The 27454-nt window shown below is 41.0% G+C and overlaps 4 protein-coding genes across 16 annotated transcripts in view; 3 read left to right on the top strand and 1 right to left on the bottom strand.

Moving 5' to 3' along the window:
• The window catches only part of LOC132897940 (uncharacterized), a 68668-nt gene extending 67764 nt beyond the window's left edge, over positions 1-904 (top strand). The window contains exon 3 of the mRNA XM_060939236.1: positions 153-904. Within this exon, the coding sequence (XP_060795219.1) occupies positions 153-194 (42 nt within the window). The 3' untranslated portion in view covers positions 195-904. The remainder of the gene's footprint in view (positions 1-152) is intronic.
• LOC132897941 (uncharacterized) overlaps positions 1-22839 on the bottom strand; it is a 34052-nt gene extending 11213 nt beyond the window's left edge. For 2 of the 7 annotated variants that reach the window (XR_009656414.1, XM_060939237.1), the window contains exon 1: positions 22483-22837. Coding sequence is in view for 3 of the 7 variants with exons in the window: in XM_060939237.1 (XP_060795220.1) it covers positions 22483-22582 (100 nt within the window). In the remaining 4 variants the exon portion in view is untranslated. Of the gene's footprint in view, positions 1-22372 lie in introns of all 7 variants that reach the window. The other 5 variants (XM_060939238.1, XM_060939239.1, XM_060939241.1 and 2 more) reach the window with 3 other exon arrangements.
• LOC132897944 (cell surface A33 antigen-like) overlaps positions 1-25684 on the top strand; it is a 93807-nt gene extending 68123 nt beyond the window's left edge. The window contains exons 1-5 of one of the 2 annotated variants that reach the window (XM_060939244.1): positions 22805-22934; positions 23660-23704; positions 24394-24711; positions 24840-25154; positions 25460-25684. In XM_060939244.1, the coding sequence (XP_060795227.1) occupies positions 23668-23704; positions 24394-24711; positions 24840-25154; positions 25460-25602 (813 nt within the window). In that variant the 5' untranslated portion in view covers positions 22805-22934; positions 23660-23667 and the 3' untranslated portion in view covers positions 25603-25684. Of the gene's footprint in view, positions 1-22804; positions 22935-23659; positions 23705-24393; positions 24712-24839; positions 25155-25459 lie in introns of those variants that run through there. The other variant, XM_060939245.1, reaches the window with a different exon arrangement.
• LOC132897939 (uncharacterized) lies at positions 10812-20134 on the top strand. Of its 6 annotated transcripts, none has more exons than XM_060939231.1 (11): positions 11019-11330; positions 13699-13932; positions 17954-18091; positions 18184-18255; positions 18363-18401; positions 18525-18593; positions 18682-18762; positions 18851-18913; positions 19001-19210; positions 19383-19542; positions 19633-20134. In XM_060939231.1, exons 3-9 carry the CDS (start codon positions 17992-17994, stop codon positions 19135-19137), a joined length of 561 nt encoding a protein of 186 aa, XP_060795214.1. In that variant the 5' UTR covers positions 11019-11330; positions 13699-13932; positions 17954-17991; the 3' UTR covers positions 19138-19210; positions 19383-19542; positions 19633-20134. The 6 variants fall into 6 exon arrangements, with proteins under 6 accessions (XP_060795212.1, XP_060795214.1, XP_060795213.1 ...); XM_060939230.1 differs by having other exon boundaries at positions 17819-18091; XM_060939232.1 differs by having other exon boundaries at positions 11020-11330; positions 17819-18091; positions 18363-18395.
• Positions 25685-27454: the final 1770 nt, after the last annotated feature.

Raw genomic sequence — 27454 nt, 5'->3', positions numbered from 1 at the left:
AGCAAAAAAGATTATTAAAGCGGCTCATCAAGATGATTCAACCAACATTTTTTTCCTGAGAAATGTGATGCAGGCATATACCAGCTCTGCCGTGTATATGCAGAAGTAGTTCCCACTGAATAACAAACTATTGAAATGTGTTTCCGCCATAGATCCTTCTGCGAGAGGGCATAGCAAAACTGCAGAAGCTTTAAGGAATCTAAAAGATATGGTGCCCCTCATCTATGATGACGAGGAGAAGTATGACCTAGAGGTTCAGCAGTTGCAAGTGGACTTAAGCCTGAAGTCAGCAACTGAACATGTCAGAATTGATGCATGGTGGACTGAAGTTGCCAAGTCCAAGAAGTATCCACTTCTGTGTAAATTAGTATTTGCATTTCTTAGCATCTTTCATGGACCACAAGTAGAGTCCTCTTTCAACACCATGGGGGATGTAATTGACATCAGATCATGCCAAATGAACATTGAAACGTATAGTGCCATTCAGTGTGTGAAATATCATCTTTCGACCAGAGGCCTTTCAGCTGTTGAATACTTCAAAAGGAAAGATGTAAATCATGACAAAGTTGATAAGAACCTATGCACAAACATGAGGAACTCTGCTGCTGAATACAAGAAAGAGCTAGAGAAAAAAGAGAAGCAAGAGAGTTCAGACAAAATAAGTTAATGTTAAAAAAAAATCAGTTCTGACCAAGGCACAGGCCAACAGAAATGTATCAGCAAAAGCTCTTAAAGCCCTACAAAAACATAGACTATCTAGAAAGAGAAAATACACAAGTGAGAATCAGATGTCAAAATGTAAGTAAATCTGTCAAATCTACAACTGCTCTCAAGAAATCTGCCAAGTCACCTCCGGTCACAAATGAACCTGCTGAGCAGCCAACCTCTTCCTCTATTCAGCCATCATCTAGCTCAAAACCAAGTTCTACTAATCCTGCAGCCACATCTACAACTGCATTACCATCTACCAAACCCTCTGCAACATCTTTTGTTCCTTTTCTCAGTAAAAAGAGAAAAGAAAGATTAAATATTCTGGAAGAGATGGTTAGAAAGAAGGCAAAAAAAACAATAAACAAACTAAACATCTATTTCTATTAATTGAAATTTTCAAATTTGTCTATGGTGCTGACATTTTATGTGACATTTGGTGTTTAATACTGTGCTTCCAAACATTTTTCAATCTCTATAGATTGTAAATATATGGTGAGGTTTTTTATCTTATTTATAAAATATCTTTCAAGTTCCTATGTGAAAGCACTTTTTAAAGCACCAAAATAAAGGATTTTTATTTGAAATAAAATGTCTCATTCTCATCTCATCATCTCTAGCCGCTTTATCCTTCTACAGGGTCGCAGGCGAGCTGGAGCCTATCCCAGCTGACTACGGGCGAAAGGCGGGGTACACCCTGGACAAGTCGCCAGGTCATCACAGGGCTGACACATAGACACAGACAACCATTCACACTCACATTCACACCTACGGTCAATTTAGAGTCACCAGTTAACCTAACCTGCATGTCTTTGGACTGTGGGGGAAACCGGAGCACCCGGAGGAAACCCACGCAGACACGGGGAGAACATGCAAACTCCGCACAGAAAGGCCCTCGCCGGCCACGGGGCTCAAACCCAGACCTTCTTGCTGTGAGGCAACAGCGCTCACTACACCACCATGCCACCCCTGAAATAAAATGCTATATAATTGTGTTTTAGAAAATTTATATATAACCATTGATTGATATTATCTATGTTTTAGAAAATGTATACACAAACATCAATTACTTATAATTATTTCTTGAATTTGACTTGAAAGTTCAATAGTCTAATATTTATTTCACACAGAATACAGTTGTTTGCAAATATTTCAGAAGTTTGGGAAAATGATTAAGGTATTGTTGGATATTTCAAGCTTTCAAAGGTAATGATTTCCCTTTATTTTCAATGATAGAAGTCATCAGAGGTCACCATTTCTGAGTGCATTTTATAAAAATTTTCCATGCTCAAAGGGGGGCGCACCCCCTTATGTCTGCCCTTGGCAGACATTTCAGAGTTTTTTTTAAATGTCCCATTCTCATCCCTGCAGAACGTGGCAGAGCTTCCTGGGTCCGGGAAGGCATATGTCCACACCGCTGCACTTCCCCTCTTGGCTTTAACCTGAACAGGAACAATTATATGTTTCACATTTTTGAGCAATAAAATTGAAGATTTTTTAAACTTTTTAAATTTTTTAAACAAACTTTTTAATCCCGTATACTACGTTTATTGAATCAAATCCGTATAAAATACGGACATTCCGTATAGGTTGACATGCATGTTCATAGTAGGGTGACCACCTGCTCATAAGCCCAAGGGGGGACAAGGGGTATGTTTTTGAGGGACAATGTGGGACGCCGCCCCCACTGCGCTGCGCCGGCCGCTGGAAGACTCACAGATAGTGGTTTACCCATTTCTCGCACATATACTACCTTACATGGTATATCAATAATACCCTAATCTGCTGTTATTGGTGATGTTTGGTCATGAACAGGCCACCAAATATGTTTTTTTTTAAATAAACATTCATAATATTTTGACCATTCAATTATGACTTGACAGACACACTTCCACTTATGATTTACTTAAGCTACTCAATTTTATTTATTTTCCATTACAATTTATTCACAGGGGCGGCACGGTGGTGTAGTGGTTAGCGCTGTCGCCTCACAGCAAGAAGGTCCTGGGTTCGAGCCCCGGGGCCGGCGAGGGCCTTTCTGTGCGGAGTTTGCATGTTCTCCCCGTGTCCGCGTGGGTTTCCTCCGGGTGCTCCGGTTTCCCCCACAGTCCAAAGACATGCAGGTTAGGTTAACTGGTGACTCTAAATTGACAGTAGGTGTGAATGTGAGTGTGAATGGTTGTCTGTGTCTATGTGTCAGCCCTGTGATGACCTGGCGACTTGTCCAGGGTGTACCCCGCCTTTCGCCCGTAGTCAGCTGGGATAGGCTCCAGCTTGCCTGCGACCCTGTAGAAGGATAAAGCGGCTTGAGATAATGAGATGAGATGAGATGAATTTATTCACTTTAAATCAATCATAATATAATATTGAGTCTGAGGCTTTGCAGTGCATCAGTACAGCAGGAATAGTGACAAGTCTCCATTTAGTTTTCAGTGGATTAACAGGAATTGTAGTGGCTCAGCACCACAGAAACAGTAGAAAAAAAGTCCTGCCTGATATGATATTGCGTGTTGGACAGTGTGATACACACTCGTCACCTCTGCCGCAGTCACTTTGTCAGGTAGAGATTTAGGTCGGAGGAAAGCATCCATAGATTTAGACGTTTCTTTCTGTTGCACACGTTTCTTGTGAGTCTCCGCGAGCCTGTGTCGTTTCACATCGTATTCCCCGCCATGTCCGATTGAGAAAGATGTTTTGCAAAGGTCACAAAAAGCCCTCTCGGTATCCCCCTCAACCCCTTTCAGCCACAATATTCATTTTCCCACTCTTTCCTGTACATACACCTTCTCTTTTTAACTGGAGGTGGCGGTGCCTCACCTGCCATCGCCCCGGTACCTTTCTCCATTTTTTAATATGAAAGCAATGCATGCGTTGCACCTGCGTCCCTCGTCACTGTCTGTGCACGTGAGTGCGGTGTCATGGCAACAACAAAAAGTTGACAACAACCAGTCAGTTGTGAGGGGTGTGTGTGTGGTTTTGTTCTACAGTCTATAGTGGTGACGGTGGTGTGCTGAAATGTCAAGTAATATTCGTTTGGCTGCCTGGGTGGCCCGGGGAGAGCGACATCCCCCTCAGCAAGCATCGATTATGCGGGACACGTTCTGAATTTGCGGGACGCATAAATTCGGCTTCAAATGCTGTACGCGCACGCGCTATGCGGGACAGGTGGTCACCCTAGTTCATAGTGCTCTTTCTTCTCGTTCACGCGCGCGCGCACACACCCACATACAGAGACGGAGAGGCGTGTCCACAGCCCGGACTGCAAGTAGGCCTGTTAGGCTAATTAAAAATAACGCAGCCTTCCCGATTCGCCTTCCGACGCCTTATTTTAAAAGGTAGCCTACGTCGTGCTCGTGATGAGCTTTATCATAGCCTTCTTGGCTTACAGGAAACGGACATCGCTGAGTCAGGCGATTCTGATGTAGACAGTAACAGCTTGGTACGAGGAACTGGCCTTATTGCATTGTTCCGCTTCAGCAATCACTTCCCTCACGAAAGGGCACTGGAGGGTTTTTTTCAGGAAGCTGCTTTTCATTATTGTTGGTTGCCTTGGTGTTACCTTAAGTGGTTTCTTACATCTAATTATGATATTTTATTCTTATTTTGTTGTTACATTATACTATTTATTTCATTTTAGTATTGGTTAAGGTAAGTATTGAGTTCAATATGTAAAATAAAAACCTCCAGCTTGTTTTTTGCAATTTATTCCTTGAATGTCAACTAAAGAATGATTGAAAGGTTGCCACCAAAAAGGCAAAAAACTAAGGTCAAAACCAGAGATGCACCGATTGACCGGCTGCCGATCGGAATCGGCCGATTTTCACGTGATCGGCCATGACCGGCAACCGGCCGGTCAAAATTAAAATATGCTGATTTTCTGCCAATCAAAACTTGTGTATCACATAGAGATGAAAGTGGAAATACTCGTAATTCGCAACTAAAAAGACTGCAGCTACACTGGCAGCTTGAACATGCTTTCTAGTGCGATTGTGTTGCGCTTGCGCAGAACAGTGTCAGTCCTACACACCTAACGAGCTCCGGCGCGCGCGCCGTTAACATACATGTCAACCTATACGGAATGTCCGTATTTTATACGGATTTGATTCAATAAACGTAGTATACGGGCGTACAAATAAAGGATTCTTTAAAAAAACTTCAATATTTATTTAGAGCTATAATCAATTCCCATGATGATAAAAGAGCGCATAACATTTACAAACGTACTGTACACCACAGAGTCTTGTGGTGTAAAGAGTCTTATGAAATCGCGCGTTATCTTGTGGTAGCGAGACTTCGTTCCACTTTTGATCATGCGCACACCGCATTGCGAGAATCCCGCCAACCGTGAAGTCATAGACATATAAACATAGACGCCGCCTTCTGCGTAGAATCATACGTCATCCTCGCCGCCATATTGGATGTGGCAAAGTGGAGATTCTTCAGCCGTCTCTGGTATAGCGTCTAGACAGTAGCCGAGAATAAAGATGCCTCACTCATGTGCTGCGTTTAACTGTACCAACAGGTTTACCGTCCAAACGCGATCACATGGGATTACCTTTCACAGGTGAGACTGGAAAAATACTTTTCATTGTATTTGGTCATTATAACGTAATTTTACGAACAGATTTTTCTGACTTTGTGGCTAATATGAAGTCTCGCGCATAATAGCCGCTCGGTGAAACCTGTCTCCAAACAATGAAGTATTTCCTTCGTAACTACGCTGATAACACTTTGTGTTTTTGTCAAACATTGGAGCTTTGTATTCATTCTGAAGGTTTATTGTTTTTTTTTTGTAATTGAATTTATTTATTTCGAACATGTATAAAAATGTATGGAACTATTTGTACATACAAAAGAAAGAAAACGAGAAAGTGACAAAAAAAGAATAAATAAAATAACATATAGAGCTAAGACATTGTTCGAAAAAGGAGCGGGAAGAAGTACAACACTTTTTTTAATTTCCCACCCCTTTTTAACTATCCCGAAATCCAAACTACATCAATACACCCATAAAAATATATACCATATATACACTTCATGAATATCTATATAAATATATAATTACAAAAATATATACAACATACCATATATATATATATATATATATACACACACACACACACACATTATATATATATATATATATATATATATATATATATATATACACACACATACACATATACATATATACACATATACATACACTTCATAAATCTCATCTCATCTCTATCTCTAGCCGCTTTATCCTTCTACAGGGTCGCAGGCAAGCTGGAGCCTATCCCAGCTGACTACGGGCGAAAGGCGGGGTACACCCTGGACAAGTCGCCAGGTCATCACAGGGCTGACACATAGACACAGACAACCATTCACACTCACATTCACACCTACGGTCAATTTAGAGTCACCAGTTAACCTAACCTGCATGTCTTTGGACTGTGGGGGAAACCGGAGCACCCGGAGGAAACCCACGCGGACACGGGGAGAACATGCAAACTCCGCACAGAAAGGCCCGCACCGGCCACGGGGCTCGAACCCGGACCTTCTTGCTGTGAGGCGACAGCGCTAACCACTACACCACCGTGCCGCCCCCTTATGAAATTTACTAATACTAAATCTTAAATTATGAATTATGCAAATCAAGAATCTAAATGAAATTTAACTTATTTTATATTCTAATGTGTAAAATAGACATCTGGCGCCTACATAATGGCTTTCCTCAACTCAAACATAGTAAGGGGCAGATCCAGTGGGTTTTCTGAACTTTCCTTCCTTACTAAGACAGTTGGGTGCTTTCTTAAGATGTTGCCTCTAACTGCCCTAGCCTCTTTAGTTAGGTTTTCAGAGCTGTGTACCTTCCTGAATGTTTGTGCTAAAAGTTCAGCTTTTTCCAGATTATTAATGGCAACTATATTTCCACTATTCAAGATTGGTAACTCATGATTCCTTCTAATCCCTCCCATTCTTCTTATCATGCCCCATACATCAGACAGCTTCACAGTCCTTCCTATACTATTACAGTATTCCCTCCAAAAGGTATGCTTTCTTGCTTTAATTGTTTTCCTAACAGCTGCCTGAGCTCTCTTATATTCAATCAAAGCTTAGAATGACACTTTTTAAGTTCCTTAAAAGCTTTATTTCTTGCCTTGACTGCTTTACTGCAGTCCTTATTCCACCATGGAACATTCTCACTTCTCCCATTTCCTTTAACTTTAGGTATCGATTCCTCAGCTGACATTATTATTTCATCAACCAACACACTATTAAATTCATTAACATCTATTTCTTTCACCTCCCTTAGTTTAAGGCATCTTAATGCACATAATACTTGAAAGTTTTCCCAGTTTGCATTTTCCATTTTCCATCTGGGTATTCTTTTGATCTTTTCACAGCACACTTCTGATCCTATTTTAGTTGATACTGGATAATGATCACTACCAATTGTAGTTTTCTTTACTACCTTCCATGAACTAGTACCTGCGAGCTTGCTGGATAAGAATGTCAAATCAGTGACAGATTCTGTGTTGCTGATACCATTATATCATGTACCCTCCCCATTGTTAATGCATACCAAACATTTACTATCAATAAATTCTTCAATTATATCACCATTTGAGTCTGTGTGATCACTGCCCCAAAGCAAATGGTGTGAATTAAAATCTCCACACCAAACCATATTACCTTGTGGCTCTTAATGTTTTCCAGAATATTTTCATCTAGCTTCCCACAGGGATTATAATAGTTCACTATATTCACTAGGGTGCATCAGTTGCCCTCACTTTCATAAAATCTGATGCATTTTTGTTTGGGTGTTCCTTTTCACCAATAAAGACATCCTGTAAAATTTTTTGACCATATTCAAAAGTCTAATGGTGGCACCATGAGGTTCATTTTTTGCCAAAAAACGCTTATTTTATGTTTTCGCGTAAGGTTTGAATCACAGTATTGGACTCCATTTATTGATTTCTTGTGACCCAGAGATCATTTTAAGAACATTTGCATTTAATAGGGGCTAGCATATGCGTAGGCGGCAAGCTTAAAACCAGGGTTATAACATTGACAGATAATGCTAGTGACACCCTAAAATAAACCTTCAAATATTTTTAGACATTCTAGACATACTGTTTACAGTATCTAAGATATTTGGTATACTCTATAAGGTGCCATAATGTTTCATGAAAAGTGATCGAAATTTTGTCATAAAAGTCATAAAATAGCACCTTTTTCCATAACTTTGAGCTCCTGGTGCCACCATTAAACTTTTGAATTTTGTCAAAATATTTCACCCAGTGTGTTTTCTTACCTAAAGGAACATAAAAACAAAAATGCATCATGATCGGAGGAACTTTTCATTTTTAGGGGGCAACTGATGCACCCTAATATTCACTGGGCCTCTTTTAGTCCATACCTTAGTCACAATTGACTCATGATTCTTGTTGACCCCAAGAACTTTATAGCTGATTCCACCTCTACCATTTCCTCTATCCCTTCTAATTGCAGTATGTCCCTTAATGATAACATCTAATTCAGGCTTCAACCAAGTTTCCTGCACACAAATTATGTTAGGTGTACTTCTTGAACTCTTGACCATTAGTAATCAAGCTTCTGGCATTCCACTGTAATATTATTTACAGTGTTGGGAGTAACGTGTTACAAAAGTAATTACTGTAATGCATTACTTTTTGGCGTAACGCAGTAATGTAAGGCATTACAGGAGAGAAAACCGGTAATATTTACTCATTACAGTGCCAGTAACGCACGTTACAATGCATTTTTAACCTGGATTGTTTTGTGGGTTTTGTGTGTTTTCTTCATACAAAGTTCGCGGATCACCGCGAGATCAGCTACTGATAAAAGTCCGCGCAGAACTTTTTACTTCCTTTTACTAACTAGTCACGGACACGGAGACCGACACAGATGCATATATGCATCTAGGGAGGGGTTTGTGTGTGACAGAGAAAACGTTAGAGTTCATACACAAAAACAGCCACATAGCAAACTCTCACTTTTTCTCTGTCACACACACACACACACACACACACACACACACACACACACACACACACACACACACACACACTTATGTACATTGACAAAAAACAGCCACATAGCAAACAGAGAGAGAGTGTGTGTGTGTGCAGGGGTTAAATTGGGATTGGTTATGTGGGGGGGCTCTGCCTCGTACCCGCCCCTGCCCCCGCCGCCCTGCCCCAATATACTTTTAGGAAAATAACCCTCTAATTTGATAACCATATCATATTGCACAGAGATATACACCTTATCTGTGTGTTGTAGGCCTATGTGTGTCTTGTAGTGCCCCCCTACACATTATGGCAGTTTGAATGTAGATTGGTTGGCCAATGTAACAGATTGTACAGGTTGTTGTACATTGGTTTGAAGGAAATGATTAGTGGGGGGTCTGGGGGTCCTCCCCCAGAAGTTTTTTATTATCATACATGTTATTTGCTGAATTCTGGTGCATTTTAATAAGTTGTTAGCTGACTTTACAGAGGTAGGTTGAGCAATATCATGTTAAATCTTGTCACATGCCTACAGGTGAAAAATGTGAAGGAGAAATGTTCAGTGAGAAAATTTGAAGGCTTGCACAATCTTAAACCAAAACAGTTGATTTATTTTGGAGGATAAATGTTAAATATGCCAAAACACTGTCAGTCAAATTGTCAATCAAATATATTCATGCAGTGAATGCAACCAAATACAAACTACACTATAACATTGGAAGCATTTATTATTATTGTTATTATTATGTATTCAATTATTTATTTGGCATGTGGTGCTTTTTGTATTGTCTAGAACATACATAAGATGAGCATATTATAGCAGCAAAATAGAAGCACAATCATTTGAATGCAGCAAAACACATACTGTCTAAAAATAAAAACACAACATATTTAGATCAGTATTATTTTTCCCCTCTTCAGTATTATTTGATATTTTGTTTTTAATAATAAAAAATATGATAATGATTATGTTCGTATGCAGGTAAAAGGGGAGACGGTGTACGGAGAAAATTATAAACAAGTCACAACGCTGAAACACAAGCCCAAAAACCCGCAAACCACGACTTCTGATTTTTTTTTAAAGCGAGCTCACAAAAAAAGAAACCCCAAAGTCGCTTATAAAAAGCGGAATTGGCAACCCACGCAGTGTTCCAGAAACCAGAATCTCTGATCGCAAGTCACATCACATCACATTATCTCTAGCCGCTTTATCCTTCTACAGGGTCGCAGGCAAGCTGGAGCCTATCCCAGCTGACTACGGGCGAAAGGCGGGGTACACCCTGGACAAGTCTCCAGGTCATCACAGGGCTGACACATAGACACAGACAACCATTCACACTCACATTCACACCTACGCTCAATTTAGAGTCACCAGTTAACCTAACCTGCATGTCTTTGGACTGTGGGGGAAACCGGAGCACCCGGAGGAAACCCACGCGGACACGGGGAGAACATGCAAACTCCACACAGAAAGGCCCTCGCCGGCCCCGGGGCTCGAACCCAGGACCTTCTTGCTGTGAGGCGACAGCACTAACCACTACACCACCGTGCCGCCCCTGATCGCAAGTTCTGTTCTAAATAGCTTTGACAGGTCGTCTTGTTATCAGGAAAACTATGATCTATCTCATAAAAGTCATGGGTTTATTAATTAATAAAACGATATTTAATTATTCAGAACTGAAAATCGTGAAAAGGGTTTGTTGCTTTTGATGTGTGCGTGATCATATGCCATCCGCTCCGAGCTTATGTGCCGGGGCTCAGCCCCGGACAGCCCCGACCCAATTTAACCCCTGTGTGTGTGTGTGTGTGTGTGTGAAAGTGAGAGTGAAAAGAAATTATATATTTCTGTCATGTGTTATTGTGTGTGTGTGTGTGTGTGTGTGTGTGCGCGCTCATGCACATGTAGTATGGCCATTGATATGTAGGGCAATAGTTATGTGCAGATTATTTACAAGTAAGTTATGGGTGCAGAATGTACAGGTAGGACAATGAAAAAATGGGTATAAATTATGATTAACAGAGGGTAATGCAGCTGGAACTATCTTAATAGATGTCCTATAGAGAAGGGCTACACTCACAGACGTGTATATAACACCAGATGTGCAGTTGTGAAAATGCAGATTGCTACAGAATTGAAGAGGACAGCACTGAACTTGCTGGTGTGCATGGTAAGGTCCCTAGTAACACAGAACGTTAATGTACCATTAGCCTATGGTTCCCTAAAGGTTTGTTAGAACGTAACCAACAACTAACATTTAGAGAACGTTTCCTCATGGTTATGCAGAAACCTAACGAAGCCAAACATCCCCGAAACGTTGAGGTAACTAACCAACTGAAACGTTATCATTTGGTTACACTATAACCTCCACACAACGTTATGTTTGGTTGTTTTTTTGTTGTTCTGAGAACTATACGATGCACATTACCCAGAATTCTCTGTGCTTTCAAACAGCTCTAAGGCAAATAACAAAATGACGGACTTAATGGATGTTACGATAGCCCTTTTATTTAGCTATTTGAAAATTTCACCAAGTCTCCTTGTTGGATTTAGAACTACCAGCGCCAGTGTACGTTATCTGGATTTACAGTACGTGTGATCAGGTAATGTGTTATTTTATTCTGGTTGTTTGAGTTCTATGATGCAGTGTATGTTTCACTATTCACCTAGCAGTTAGCTGCTATGCGTGCAACCATCTCCGGTCACCGGCTACATTATACGAAGTGAATCGTTGGTATCTCTAAAACACGTCTTTTCCAGTCTCCCATCTGACAAAGAACTCGTACATAATTCTTTCACCTTTGTTGTGATTTAGCATGCTCTTGATATAATGCTATGTAGCATACCTTAGCATGGCTAACGCCATAGCGCCGAGGTTACGCATGATTACCCCATATCGATATACATGTCATGTAGGTGACGGTGTTCTCTGTTAAAATGTCTGTGTATTTGTGCCTCAGAACGGCGGCATAACAGCAGTACGGATTTCCCCATGTATTATTTGACGAAATATGTTGGTGGATAAAACCTCAAGTGAGGGCCTACTTTTGTAGGCTGCAAAGATCAGCAACACGTTTACTGCAGTACTCTGTTAGCCTAGCTCACTCAAACCACATTGCTTAGAGTTTAGAATATAGCACGAGACAAGCATTGTAGTTCAGAAGTTGCACAGAAAACAGAAAACGTAACGTAACTTTTATTGTCTGTCGAAAAACAACACTTTGTTGGTGTGAAGGGTTGTCATAAAAGTTAATAATCATCATGTATTAAATCCAATGCATAAGGGAATCTGAACTATAAAATACAACCCCGATTCCAAAAAAGTTGGGACAAAGTACAAATTGTAAATAAGAACGGAATGCAATAATTTACAAATCTCAAAAACTGATATTATATTCACAGTAGAACATAGACAACATATCAAATGTCGAAAGTGAGACATTTTGAAATTTCATGCCAAATATTGGCTCATTTGAAATTTCATGACAGCAACACATCTCAAAAAAGTTGGGACAGGGGCAATAAGAGGCTGGAAAAGTTAAAGGTACAAAAAAGGAACAGCTGGAGGACCAAATTGCAACTCATTAGGTCAATTGGCAATAGGTCATTAACATGACTGGGTATAAAAAGAGCATCTTGGAGTGGCAGCGGGTCTCAGAAGTAAAGATGGGAAGAGGATCACCAATCCCCCTAATTCTGCGCCCACAAATAGTGGAGCAATATCAGAAAGGAGTTCGACAGTGTAAAATTGCAAAGAGTTTGAACATATCATCATCTACAGTGCATAATATCATCAAAAGATTCAGAGAATCTGGAAGAATCTCTGTGCGTAAGGGTCAAGGCCGGAAAACCATACTGGGTGCCCGTGATCTTCGGGCCCTTAGACGGCACTGCATCACATACAGGCATGCTTCTGTATTGGAAATCACAAAATGGGCTCAGGAATATTTCCAGAGAACATTATCTGTGAACACAATTCACCGTGCCATCCGCCGTTGCCAGCTAAAACTCTATAGTTCAAAGAAGAAGCCGTATCTAAACATGATCCAGAAGTGCAGACGTCTTCTCTGGGCCAAGGCTCATTTAAAATGGACTGTGGCAAAGTGTAAAACTGTTCTGTGGTCAGACGAATCAAAATTTGAAGTTCTTTATGGAAATCAGGGACGCTGTGTCATTCGGACTAAAGAGGAGAAGGACGACCCAAGTTGTTATCAGCGCTCAGTTCAGAAGCCTGCATCTCTGATGGTATGGGGTTGGATCAGTGCGTGTGGCATGGGCAGCTTACACATCTGGAAAGACACCATCAATGCTGAAAGGTATATCCAGGTTCTAGAGCAACATATGCTCCCATCCAGACGACGTCTCTTTCAGGGAAGACCTTGCATTTTCCAACATGACAATGCCAAACCACATACTGCATCAATTACAGCATCATGGCTGCGTAGAAGAAGGGTCCGGGTACTGAACTGGCCAGCCTGCAGTCCAGATCTTTCACCCGTAGAAAACATTTGGCGCATCATAAAACGGAAGATACGACAAAAAAGACCTACGACAGTTGAGCAACTAGAATCCTACATTAGACAAGAATGGGTTAACATTCCTATCCCTAAACTTGAGCAACTTGTCTCCTCAGTCCCCAGACGTTTACAGACTGTTGTAAAGAGAAAAGGGGATGTCTCACAGTGGTAAACATGGCCTTGTCCCAACTTTTTTGAGATGTGTTGTTGTCATGAAATTTAAAATCACCTAATTTTTCTCTTTAAATGATACATTTTCTCAGTTTAAACATTTGATATGTCATCTATGTTCTATTCTGAATAAAATATGGAATTTTGAAACTTCCACATCATTGCATTCCGTTTTTATTTACAATTTGTACTTTGTCCCAACTTTTTTGGAATCGGGGTTGTATGTTATCTCTCCGTTGACTTCCATACATTTTTTTTTTCTTTGTTCCCATGGGGTCTACAGGAAGAAACGAGACCTAGCCACTGTAAGTTGTTGATTGGTCAGGTTGCCTGACGCAACGGCATGTGACGCAAAACGAATGGTCCTCATTGGCTGGACAGATGGATAAGAGGACGTAGGTGCGTGTAGTAAAGTCACTACCTGGAACTTGGATTGTTGAAGTTGGATTTGGAAGCAAACGTCTCTGTTGGAAGTACTGAAGCCTACGTTTTGTTCAAGTACTCTACTTTTGAAAAGGTAATTTGTGATTTCGTTCTGGTTGTGGTTATACCTTAAAGGAGAATTCCGTCTGTTTTGCAAATATGTCTCAAACGTTTGTGGTCAAGGAAAGTTGGCAGTAGCACAAACCGTGAGAAAAATCCATCCCGTCTAAAAAAAAAAAAAGTTATGCATATAGCTGCTACGCGGATTTCAAATGAAACGGTGGCTACGGGGCAGCCTTTCAACGTTCGTATATTCACATAACTTGTTTCAAAATGGTTTTCATGGGATTGCCCGTGGTGTGTGGACACTGATGTTTGAAAACATTGCACATTTACTGCATTAGCTAGCACATAGGTGTATAACTTTTGAACTTTTCGAGCCAGCACATACCTTTGTTGCCTTCCGGATTCCCCAGAAGTCAGCACTGAGCGCATCAAATGCTTCACCGGTGCTCAGCGCTGACTTCTGGGGAATCAAAAGTTCAAAATTTTATTTGCAAAACAGCCAGAATTCTCCTTTAAAGGATATGTGCAGTATTTTGAACATGAAGCTCCTTTCTGAGTTCTTTGCAATGTAAGAGTGGTCCTCACCGATTTTATGTTTGCTGCTGTCTCAGTTATTTGGCAAATTTGGGGTATGTCTCAGCCTGCTTCAGAATGGCAAGATATGGGCTTATGCACATCTTTTAATGTAATTTTGAGTTCCATGTTACAATGTCCATGGAAAGCGTTGTAACAGTTGTATCTTTTTTTTTTTTTAGCAACGCTTCACTCTGCAATGTTTTTGGATTTTGATAAAGTTAAGTCATTCATTGAATGATGAACGTGTTTTTAGTATCATCAATTGACTTGTGGCATTACTGTGTACTGTGCCAATGTGCTGTTAATGTGTTAGTCATTTAGTTTTGTCATTGCAGTCACATTGTATTTCCCCACAATGAGTGAAAAGCGATTGGCCAGACAAGCCTACACAAAGAGATGGAAGAGGGTGCGGCGAGAGGTGGAAGCGGTGCGAAAGGCTTTGAGAGCAGAAATGCAAGAGGAGAAGGACGCACTAGACGCTGCACGGGCAGAGCAGGCTATGCAAGAAGCAGCCAGGCTTCGTCAACATCAGCAGCAACTGCAAGAACAATCTGTACTACTGGCAGAGGAGAATGAAGAAGAGCCAGAGTGCATGGCAGTACCAACAAGCAGTAGTTTTGGTACTGAGTTTGCATCAGATGCGCTGTGGAGCACACCCATGAATGTGGAGGATAGCAGTGACACCAGTTACTCTTATATTGAGGAAAACGACCCACAAGGCTCACTAAAGGACTTTTTACAACACTGGGCCTTAAAACACCAGATTACACACTCTGCACTTGATGACCTTCTTGTAGGATTAAAAGCCAATGGACACACAGAGTTGCCTTCAACAGCAAGAACCCTTCTCTCAACCCCAAGAGACATCAGGTCAACTCCGGTATCAGGAATGAAGTATGTTCACTTTGGTTTAAGGAGAGCTATTGAAGCACAACTAAACCACTACCCACAAGAGGTTCTGAAAAAAATAACCACCCTGGAGTTGTCTCTGAACATTGATGGTGTTCCACTGTTCAAAAACAGCAAGACCACTCTGTGGCCTGTCTTGTGTGCCATCCATCTGAGTCCAACTCATGTTTTTCCTGTCACCTTAACATCTGGTCCTGCTAAACCTAATGATTTGGAGTTTCTCAACGATGTGGTTGCAGAAATGAAGGATCTGCTTGAAAACAGAATTCAAGGGAAAATGGTTGTCATGCGTTGTGTTGTATGTGATGCCCCTGCCAAGGCAATGGTCAAAGCAACAAAACTGTGCACAGGATACTATGGATGTGACAAATGTGCACAGAAAGGGACATGGGAAGATGGCCGTGTAACATACCCTGATGTCCAAAGCACCCTGTGAACCAATGACCTGTTCAGAAGAGAGATGGCTGTCAAGGAAACTGAGGGCCATACAGTGTCCCCATTCCTGCAACTTCCCATTGACATGATCATAATGTTTCCCATTGATTACATGCACCAAGCTTGTTTAGGTGTCATGAGGAAACTGTTAGTGGAATGGGCGAGGGGAAGCAGGAAGGTGAGACTGTCGACTACACAGCTCCAAGAGGTCAGCAGAAGACTGTGTGGTTTGAGAGAAAAAAAAAAATATATATATATTGCTTTACCAGAAAGCCCAGGAGCTTGGAAGAAGTCGACCGCTGGAAAGCTACAGAGCTGTGCCAGTTTGCCCTGTATACAGGAAAAGTAGTGCTCAAGGGCATTCTGTCCAGGCCACTGTACAGGCATTTCATGGCTTTCAGTGTGGCACTGAACATTTTGGTTTCTCCCAACCTAGCCGGCAAGTATGCAGACTAAACCTGATGGTGTATTTTGTGTCACAGACTGCAGAGCTGTATGGCAGACACTTCATGGTGTATAATGTGCACAGCATGCTCCATTTAACAGATGAAGCAGAGACCTTTGGATGCCTTGATGCATGCAGCGCCTTCCGGTTTGAAAACTACTTGGGCAAGCTGAAACGTCTGGTCCGATCAGGGAATAGACCACTAATTCAAGTGGCTAAAAGGCTCTCGGAGATGGACCAGGATCAGACTCCCACAGCTCCAGCACCGAAAAAGAAAACCCGAAGACCAAACAATACTTACATTTTGGCAGGTGCCAAATGTTGTGAGGCCATTGAAGAAAGGAATGACATGGTTTTGTGCAAGGTCTTTCAGAGGGCGGATCCTCTGTTCACAGATCCTTGTGATTCAAGAATCATTGGGTGCTTCAGAGTGAAAAGGAGTGAGTGTCATGAAGCTGGTGCCAGAATGTGAACGCACAAAACAGGCCTTGATGATTGAGGAGCCACAGAAACAGACTAATGTTTTCATGACAGTCCTGCATGATTTTTAGGAGACATCCACACACACAATTTAACCATCACAATGATTTTTTTTTTGGAGGGAATCCTTTTAGGGTAATTGCTGTGTACACTTGCAAAATATGATACAAAATATGTTTTGCTAATGGGAGATTCTGTGTTTTAGCCATGTAAAAAGGATGGATTGGGAAAATATGTCCATCTTAATGCCATGTTTATTTGTAATGTTTTCTTAAAACCAAATAGACTGTTTCACACCTACAGGAGTTTTCATAGGCCAGCCAAGGGAACTAATGCCGCTTTTCCACTACAAACGCGGCTGAGTCGGGCTGTGCCGTGCCGTGCTGAGTTGGGCTGAGCGGGGCTGTTGGAGTTGCATTTCGACTACAACCGCACTGAACCGTGCTGGCTGGAAGTGGGTGGACACATTGGGTGGAGTTAGCGAAAGCGGGTGGACGTCAGGTGATGTCGTTAAGCAGCACAAACAGTGACATCAGTGAGCTTTTAAGCGGTAGTCTCACGACCCGGATAGTAAACAATAAACATGGAGGACATGGAGTCGTTAGTGTTGCTGGTCTTGGTGCTGTGGCTTGTTGTCACCGACAACGCGGACAGATACTGGCAAGAGCGTATAGATGAGGCGAGGCGCATAAGGCTTCAGAAATTCTCGTAATTATTCTCCTTCCGGGTTTACGGTGTTTACAGATCCCAGCGTGCTCGCGGGGCGTGTGTGGGCATGTGAGGACACTCCTCCTCACCAATCAGTGCACAGGGGAGTGTCTGCTCACGCCCCCAGCCTCACCCTGCTCGCTTTGGCTCGCTTCAGCCCCACTCCAAAACGGTGCGAGTTTTAGGGGCTAAGCAGGGCTGAAGCGAGCTGAGTCATGCTGGTTTTTGGTAGTCGAAACGTGAGCCGTGTCGGGCTGAAGTGAGCTGAAGCGAGCTGAAGTGAGCTGAAAAAGGGTAGTGGAAAAGGGCCATAATACCTTTTGCTCCATTTTCCTTGCTAATGATGCCTTTGTTTTCACAGATGAGCTTCACAGTTGTTGAGTTCACAGACAATGCTATTGAGGTTGTGCCATCTTCATGGCTTGGACACACTTCTGAGGTACGAGTCTTTTTTATTTTTTTTTTTGTGCCACTGACTAAAAGTCATTTTCCATAGATTCATACCCCAAAGCTGAACAGAAGTGTTTGCAATTGATGGAGTCCTCAAGTGTTGAGACAGAGGATGATGTGAACACTTTTGCAATAAGGCAGCGTAAGCGCCCAAGGAGGTTTGTCTCCGAATCCTCTGATGATGGTAAGCTCTCTTCACTAATGACAACATTAGTTACTCAATTCAGTGTTCAAGTCATTTACAAGAAATTTACATTGCATGGTCTTTCCTTCCAGATGATTCTGCTCCAGTGGTAGCAGCAACCAAGAAGCAACCCAAGACTCGGACTGTGCCTGGAAGCCCTGTGTGCAAGTTAACAGTTCCCAAATCATCATTCATAGCTTGGAGCTAACATTCATGATGAATAACCGATGCATATTACGTGACTGATCTGATGTTTGTGTGCTCTTTTCAGGTCGGCAGGACCCAATGCCCCTACCACCACAATGTAAGTGTAAGTGTTTTTCAATTTATTTGTAAATGTCTAATGTATTATCATAGGTTCTTTTGCGAATACCATGTATAAGAACCCCCCCCCCAATAAATGACTTAACATCCATATGCACCATCTTTTCAGGGTCAACACCAGCCGGGACTGGAGCCAGTCATCACCACCCTAGCCCAAGTCCTGTTGACCCTGTTCAAGGTACAGTTGCTTTCAAGTTCCCATTTACAGATGTTGGAATACAAAGTCATGAACAGGAAAACTAACATTTTCTTTTTGAAAACTTCAGCCAGCAGCTGGGCACTACACCCAATTCAGTCAGCCAGGCACCTCCAAGAATCACTGGAAACCTCTTTTGACTCTGTTCAAGGTACAGTTGCTTTCAAGTTCCCATTTACAGATGTTTGAATACAAAATCATGAACAGGAAAACTAATATTTTCTTTTTGAAAACTTCAGCCAGCAGCCGGGCGCTTCATGACGGACAGGGTGTCTTGGCTATCGCAGCCATGTTTGAGAGAAGTAAGTACTTTTATACACACTTAACTAGTTCACTCACTCAGGAAAGTACATTATAAATTACAACTTCCATCACATTTGTCCCCATAGTCACAGAGGCCCACAGGAGTCGCTTGATGCGGAGGATCGAGGCTAGGTTTGACAGGACCGAGGCTAGGTTTGACAAGATAGAGTCATTGGTGGAGACCAACGCCCCGACTCCAGCAAGAAGATGTGGTGTTGGCTAAACCATGCAGCAAGGTGATGGAGCTGCTGGAGTTGGATAGGAGTCTGGAACACCCAGACAAGAGGAAGAGGATGGTAATTTGCTAGCTAGCTAGCTATCTATCTATCTATCTATCTATCTATCTATCTATCTATCTATCTATCTATCTATCTATCTATCTATCTATCTATCTATCTATCTATCTATCTATCGTGTATTGTATAAGCTCGCTACAGTAATTTTCATTGTATAATTATTTTTTTACAGCAACATTTTCTTGAAACTGTTGGAGGGGCAGGTTTAGGGGCAGCCATTCACCGTATGCTACACCGAGAGGCAAATAATGAGGTACTCGCCCAGTACAGCTTGCGGGGCAGATGGGCCAAAATGTCCTTTGATGACCTCATTCTGTGCAAGATTATAAAGGGTAAGTGTTTATATATTGATCACATCACTTTTATGCCATGCTTGACTGACTAGGTTTTGATGTGTAACTTTCCTTTATTTTGCCTTCTAGCTGCATGTGTCAAAAAATTTCCCGGCCATACGGAAGCTGAAGTGGAGGAATGCCTTGGGCAGACTCTAAAATTTGCACCACACAGACGGTATACTTCTGCTCTCTAATTTGGTGCAATCACAGAAATTTCGTGGTTGGTAATAGGGTGGTTTTATCATCCTTTTGTGGACGTGCTCATTGTTCTTGTTTTTAAACATTTGTTCCTCTTTCCGATCCGTTGGTTAGCAGCAATGGATGGACAATTGAATTGCGAACAGTGAATTTTTATTCTTTTTTTTTGTGAACAGTGATTTTTATTCTATTTTTTTGTGAAGTGATTTTTTTATTCTATTTTGTGTTATTGAATGCACAGTTACACTTTTAAAAACTGTTATTTCTATTTTATTCTGTTTTGAATGTGTTTTATTGAATGCACCGTTTCAGAAACTTTTCTATTTTATTCTGTTTTGTATATATATGATTGTTTTATTGAATGCACCGTTACACTTTCAGAAACTTTTCTATTTTATTTTCAAACATTTTTATATTCAAATTTGTTATTGATATTTTATCTCATTAAACTTTCAAGACCTGCCAAATTTGCCTGTTCATTCATCACTGACAGTTTTCTCATGTAGATGTGCTAGCAGTTATGTGTTGATGTTGCTAATTAGTTGCAAGCAAAATCTAACTAAAACATAACATTCTACAACATCAGGGGGACGTTAGGCTAACATTCAGGGAACCAAACATGCAACCAGCAAGGTTAGGGGAAGGGCAGGGGAAGGTTGTTGTTGTAACCAACAGGAAACGTTTGGGCAACGTCAGAAAAACTTTCCGTGGCAACCAAGTGGCAACCAAACCTAACGTATATGCACCGTATAGGCAACCAAAGGCATACGTGCCCAGAACGTTCTGGGAACGTAAAATTTTTACGAGGGGTATGGCAAGAAGGGAAAGGATGATTTATCCTTGGTATTGTGGGCGGGTAAGAAGCTATTCCTGAACATGCTGGTTTTTAGTCTGCAGGCTTCCTGGATGGGAGGTGAAAGAGTCATGACTCATGAGCTAGATTTGCTCTGTAGGTTACCAAAATCCATTCCAGTCATTTTGGTGAGAATAAATAAAGTAATGTAAAAGTAGTGTAACGCCTTACTTTTTAAATGCATTAATATTGTAACGTAAAGCATTACTTAAAAATGACAGCAAAAAGTAATTAATGCATTACAGTTCTTGAGTAACTTGCCCAACACTGATTATTAACAGCATTAAACTAATCATAACTTGACATAACTTGAGAAGATTGACTATCCGTGTTTAGATTATCTCTGACTGTCTCCCAGAGTAATCCTTTGATACTCAGATACTTTTCAGCCGACCTCACAATGATCTTTATCCTTTCCGTTCGACTCTGAGTCTGAGCTGAACACTTAATAATCTCTGCCATAAAGACCACAAAGTCGCTCTTATTGATAGCTAGACCATCCCTTTCCAACTTATTACACCCCTCACAGTTATTAGTGGACTTGTCATTATTGACTTCTCTACATTCATTTTGTTTTAGTAATGGTGAAATTCTAGGGACTTTCTTTACGGCTTCCCTTGGGAAGCTTTAACTTTCTGCACCTCTTTAGCTCGCTTGCTAAATTCGCAACCTTGATAGGCTGCACTGTGTTCACCACCGCAGTTACAGAATCGTTTGTAATCTTTGTCACAATTCTCGTACTCGTGTTCTCCACCACATTTGCTACATCTCATCTCAGAGCATTTTTTAAGGATTTTCCACTAGGAGACCAACTGGTCTGGGCAATCCAATCACAGGCCACAGAGTCCTCACGGCTGCACCGCTGCGGCATATTCTGTGATGCAAATTGCCGCATTACGAATCCTCATTTCAGCCAGCATAATATCAACATAGTTAATGCAGTGCCAAGTTACCATAACTTCATAAGTATGGTAAAATACTAAAATTACACTGAGTTTAAGTTGTTTTATCAAATTTCATAATATGTATTTTAAGAAATACTGAAAAATAAGAAAATCTTCAATTTTATTGCTCAATGTGAAACATAGTATCAAATAACTGTATATTTAGTCTATAATTTGGAAATTGGAACAGTCTTGCCAACCCAACTTCAATATTTCTTAAACATTCCAATCCAAAGAAAACAGTCTTATAAATTTGGACCAGCAATTCAAGCACCTCCCATAATCCCATTTCAGTTTTACCTTTCAGCATCAATCTAACATAACTTGGTTTAAAATTTGGTCTCCCAGTGAAGCTGGTTTGGCATTGACAAGGAGACCAAATCTGGCCACTGTAACTATGTTAAAAAATGCTCTGTCTCATCTTGCCCTTGCATACAGCTGCTACATGCCCAAACCTTTGACGTTTATAACACCGGAGTCGTGGTGGGATGTATAGTTTAACATCGTAACACATGAATCCAACAAACACTTTATCCGGTAGTTCCTTCTCTTCAAATGTAATCATTACAGACAGGCTATCACAGATTCCACCATTTCTCTTGGTCTTAATTGCATTCACTTTAACTTTCTTAATGTTTTCTTTCAGCGTTTCTGCAGTTATATCAGTTGGAATTCCTGTAATGACACCTCTGCTGAGCTTTTGATCATTAGCCCTTGAACACTGTACAGACTTTCCATTGATCTTTTGTACCTTTAAAGCTTTCTCATATTGCTCAGCATTATTACACAATACTCACAATTGTCCATTCTGCAAAACCTTTGTGCTCCTTACCTCTCCCATTTCCTTGTTTAGACCCTTCGTGAGTTGGATTGGATTCCACTCTTTAAAAATGGTATCCGTCTGCATCAACTTAATAAAAACCTTGACTTTCCTTTTCATACCTTTCTGAATCAGATGGAGAGTCCACAGTATCTGGCTTTTTCCTCTTTTTGTTTTTCTTTGTATTTTGATAGAATTTCCACACCTCGCTCTGCTGAGCATTGGATCCAAGAAACTCAAACACTCCTCTCTCACTTCCTAAATTGTGCCTTACATTCTCCATCTCCTGACCAGTCATAACCAGCCCAGTGCTGGCAGGCTGGTTGTGATATCATGGAACCCCTGGTTTTTCTGCCACAAACAGAGTGAAAAGCGGAACATTTACCAACCACAAGTTTCCTCTTTTGAACAGACTAATAATCTGAAAACATGTTGAAGGCAGTCATGTGTATATATTCCACTCCCATCTGACGCTGCTGTGGGAAAAGGGCAGCCTGCCAGACAGAACCAGTGCGGCCTGTACTGCTGGCTGGCATTCCCTCACTGGGAGCTCCAAAACATAGCAGCCACTCCAGTTGAGTATTTCCTTTTTTTTCTTCTTCTTTTCTTTCTTTTACTCCTCATGTCTGTAAATTTTAATCTCATCTCATCTCATTATCTCTAGCCGCTTTATCCTTCTACAGGGTCGCAGGCAAGCTGGAGCCTATCCCAGCTGACTACGGGCGAAAGGCGGGGTTCATCACAGGGCTGACACATAGACACAGACAACCATTCACACTCACATTCACACCTACGGTCAATTTAGAGTCACCAGTTAACCTAACCTGCATGTCTTTGGACTGTGGGGGAAACCGGAGCACCCGGAGGAAACCCACGCGGACACGGGGAGAACATACAAACTCCGCACAGAAAGGCCCTCGCTGGCCCCGGGGCTCGAACCCAGGACCTTCTTGCTGTGAGGCGACAGCGCTAACCACTACACCACCATGCCACCCGCAGTAACACTTAACAAGTCCAAACAGCCACAAACTCACTTTGCTGCTGTGCAATAAATGTGTTGTTAATTTATTCATCTTTCTGTGTAATGTAATAAAATAATTAATTCATCTTTATTTGTAATGCAATAAAATAAACCGGTATTTTTTTTGTGTGTTTTAAAAAACACTCCATTAACTCATAGAACATTAGCCATAAAGTTTAAAGGGGAAAGTATAATGGTGATGAAGTCACATGTGAAAAAAACATTATTATTATTATTATTATTGATGTTGGTTTCTCGCATTGTATGTCTGTTTTCAGATAACACCATGAATACAGTTTTAAACCCTGCTTTCCCGGCGCTTGGTAAGTAGCGGGACATTTAAAATATCATTTTATTACCTTTTATGGAGTATTTGTGCGCAAGCGCCTGTTTCCTCTGTACATGCAATGATGCGAGAACTTGAGCAATTCCGACTACAAACAAACAGTAAAGATAATCGATGTTTATCCCACAGAAACTGTGAGGACTGAGCTTATATAATTCTTAATGCACAGAATAGTCCATAATATTATCAGAAATTAAAATGAATTAATAGAAAAGTTGATTAAATCACAAACTCCAAAAGATGAATGAAGGCGCTCAAAACTTCTGTTCTGTATGTTCAGTTCCATCACTTTATATTTCCATAAAATTCAGTGATTTATCTGTTTTCCTGAAGTGCACACGGAGTGACCACAATTCTCCTGTGATGGTCAGAAACCGTTCATGAGACATTAGACGAGAGTTTTGGAAAAGGATTATAAAGAAAATGTACTGTTATGGGTTTTATTTAAATGCTGCCATGCTGGGGTGTAACAGGGGCACAAGTTCTCACTAAACTGGAAAGTGGGGCTCATGGGGGGTAAAGATTGAATGTGTTTGCCATGTTGTGTCCAGATGGTTTCCAAAAGAGTAAACTAAAACACAGATCAGTAATAGACAGGAAATTCTTCTGACTTGATTGTGTCACATGTTCAAAATCTCTATTCTAATTTGTTCTCTGATCTGTTAGTTTCCGTGTTGATGCTGCTGCAGTGCCAAGCCTTCATCTTCAGAGAAATCACAGTGAATGACCCCGTGACCTTCCCGTGTACCTGCTCTGGAAATTGTCCGGTGGTCCAGTGGACCCGCTTCATTCCCAACGAAGCCGTCATTGCTGAAAGCCGGATGTGTCACGGTGAACAGTACGATGAGAGATTTTCAGTATCAGGAAATACCAGCAGAGGAAATTTCTCCCTGACGATCAGTTCAGTGGCCTACAATGATGCCGGCTCCTACAGGTGCAGCTGTAATAGAAACCCAGTTGCTGAAGTAAAGCTGAAAGTTATCGGTAAGTGCCTGATGTCATCAGCAGAAAACTGTCATTCTTAACGTGTGTAGTAAAGTGTGATCCTACACGCAGGAGTAGCTCTTACAGAAAAGCACAGTCATACAGCTGAACTTGTTTCTGCTTGACAGTTCCGACAGTTATAAAGGCTTTCGAGAGGGAGAATATCACCCTCCCGTGCTACGGAAACACTCAGCACAATGTTCAAGATGTCACATGGAAGAAAGATGGACAAAAGGTTCTGCTGTACACCCCAGCAAACAGATCAGTGACGACTGCTGAAGCATCAGAAAGCAGATTGATGATGTCAAGAAAGGGCTTTCGAGATGGTTGTCTCTCTCTTCACATCAGTTCAGTTCATCTGTCTGATGCAGGATTATATCAGTGTCTCCTCCATGATGAGTCTCAGGACGGAGACCCAGAAGCTGTTTTACTGAAGGTAGAAGGTCAGTATCCCTTATTCTAATGTGAATTAACACCCTTGAAAGCTGAAAGGTCATGGCTTTGTTCATAGTGACTGTGAGCTGCTGAGTGAACGTTCCAGTGGAGTTTGAGTTTTTTATTTGAAAATGCAGTCCCACTTTGTACTGATGTATAGTCAGTCTCCATGCATGTCAGGTAGCATGTGAAAGGATAAACTGACACACAAATGCCTTTTAGTGTTGAGTCACACAGTTTCTCAGCCTACAGCTTTGTAAATTTCTGAATAAATAATCAAGTTCTTTTTTTTTTTTATTTGATTTTTTACCAGGGCGACAACAATTATCAACCACCAACAGCAATGAAGTTTCAGTCCTGTGTGTGTTTCTAGGATTCATCATCTTTGTCAGCATCATTGGATTAATCGTTTACGTTGTGAGAAGATGCTTCAGGAAATCCAGATCAGGAGTTTAACACACAGGACAGCATTAAAACCAAAGCTCTTATCTACAGTGGTGGTTGAAAGTTTGTGAACCCTTTAGAATTTTCAATATTTCTGCATAAATATGACCTAAAACATCATCCGATTTTCACACAAGTCCTAAAAGTAGATAAAGAGAACCCAGTTAAACAAATGAGACAAAAATATTAAACTTCGTAATTTATTTATTGAGGAAAATGATCCAAGATTACATATCTGTGAGTGGCAAAAGTATGTGAACCTCTGCTTTCAGTACCTGGTGTGACCCCCTTGTGCAGCAATAACTGCAGCTAAACGTTTCTGGTAACTGTTGATCAGTCCTGCACACCGGCTTGGAGGAATTTTAGCCCATTCCTCTGTACAGAACAGCTTCAACTCTGGGATGTTGGTGGGTTTCCTCGTATGAATTGCTCACTTCAGATCCTTCCACAACATTTCGATTGGATTAAGGTCAGGAATTTGACTTGGCCATTCCAAACATTAACTTTATTCTTCTTTAACCATTCTTTGGTAGACCCACTTGTGTGCTTAAGGTCATTGTCTTGCTGCATGACCCACCTTCTCTTGAGATTCAGTTCATGGACAGATGTCCTGACATTTTCCTTTAGAATTCGCTGTTACCGTTGTTATTCAGTGTTCTCCTGATGGTGGACTCATGAACATTAACATTAGCCAATGTGAGAGAGGCCTTCAGTTGCTTAGAAGTTACCCTGAGGTCCTTTGTGACCTCGCTGACTATTACACGCTTTAATCTTGGAGCAAACTTTATTGGTTGACCACTCCTGGGGAGGGTAACAATGGTCTTGAGTTTCCTCCATTTGTACACAATCTGTCTGACTGTGGATTTGTGAAGTCCAAACTCTTTAGAGATGGTTTTGTAACCTTTTCCAGCCTGATGAGCACCAACAATGCTTTTTCTGAGGTCCTCAGAAATCTCCTTTGTTCATGCCATGATAGACTTCCACAAACATGTGTTGTGAAGATCAGACTTTGATAGATCCCTGTTCTTTAAATAAAACAGGGTGTCCACTCACACCTGATTGTCATCCCATTGATTGAAAACACCTGACTCTAATTTCACCTTCAAATTAACTGTTAGTCCTAGAGGTTCACATACTTTTGCCACTCACAGATATGTAATATTGAATCATTTTCCTCAATAAATAAATTACCAAGTATAATATTTTTGTCTCATTTGTTTAACTGGGTTCTCTTTATCTACTTTTAGGACTTCTGTGAAAATCTGATGATGTTTTAGGTCATATTTATGCAGAAATATAGAAAATTCTGAAGGGTTCACAAACTTTCAAGCACCGCTGTAGATCCCTTTTCTTTTTAGAATTGTTGTGCAGAATCAACTCATTTGATTCAACTGATTCATAGGAATCAGAATCAATGAACTCCAGACTTTCTTATTTTGAACAGCTAAATCAGGTACAATATCATGAATGTATGTAATAATACAAGGGTTGGAGGACTCAATTCACATCTTGAGATGTCTTCTGTATTGACTCGGACTTATCTTGGATTCATTTGCATTTGGTCTTGGACTTGTTTCTGTCTTGGGCACTGCTCTTAACTGAGAGTTCGTTTCTTTTCTCAAAGTTTGGCAAGAATTCAAACAGCTGCCTTCATCAGTGGTGCAATGCACAAATTAAGCCAACTAACCAACTCAATCATGACCCCGTCTCGCTTTCATCTGGACTCAACCCCCTGAAGACTGGATCTCAGGTAGTCCTGGTGTTGGAATTGCCTTGGACTCGACATTGGTGTTCTTGACAACAGAATAATTTATTATTGTTCATCTATTAGCTATCAAAGATAAGATTAATTACTTTTAAATGT

Source organism: Neoarius graeffei, chromosome 14 (assembly GCF_027579695.1).
Source record: "Neoarius graeffei isolate fNeoGra1 chromosome 14, fNeoGra1.pri, whole genome shotgun sequence".
Lineage (NCBI taxonomy): Eukaryota > Metazoa > Chordata > Actinopteri > Siluriformes > Ariidae > Neoarius > Neoarius graeffei.
Note: the sequence above shows the minus strand (reverse complement) of the source record. Positions and strands in the feature narration are given on the sequence as shown.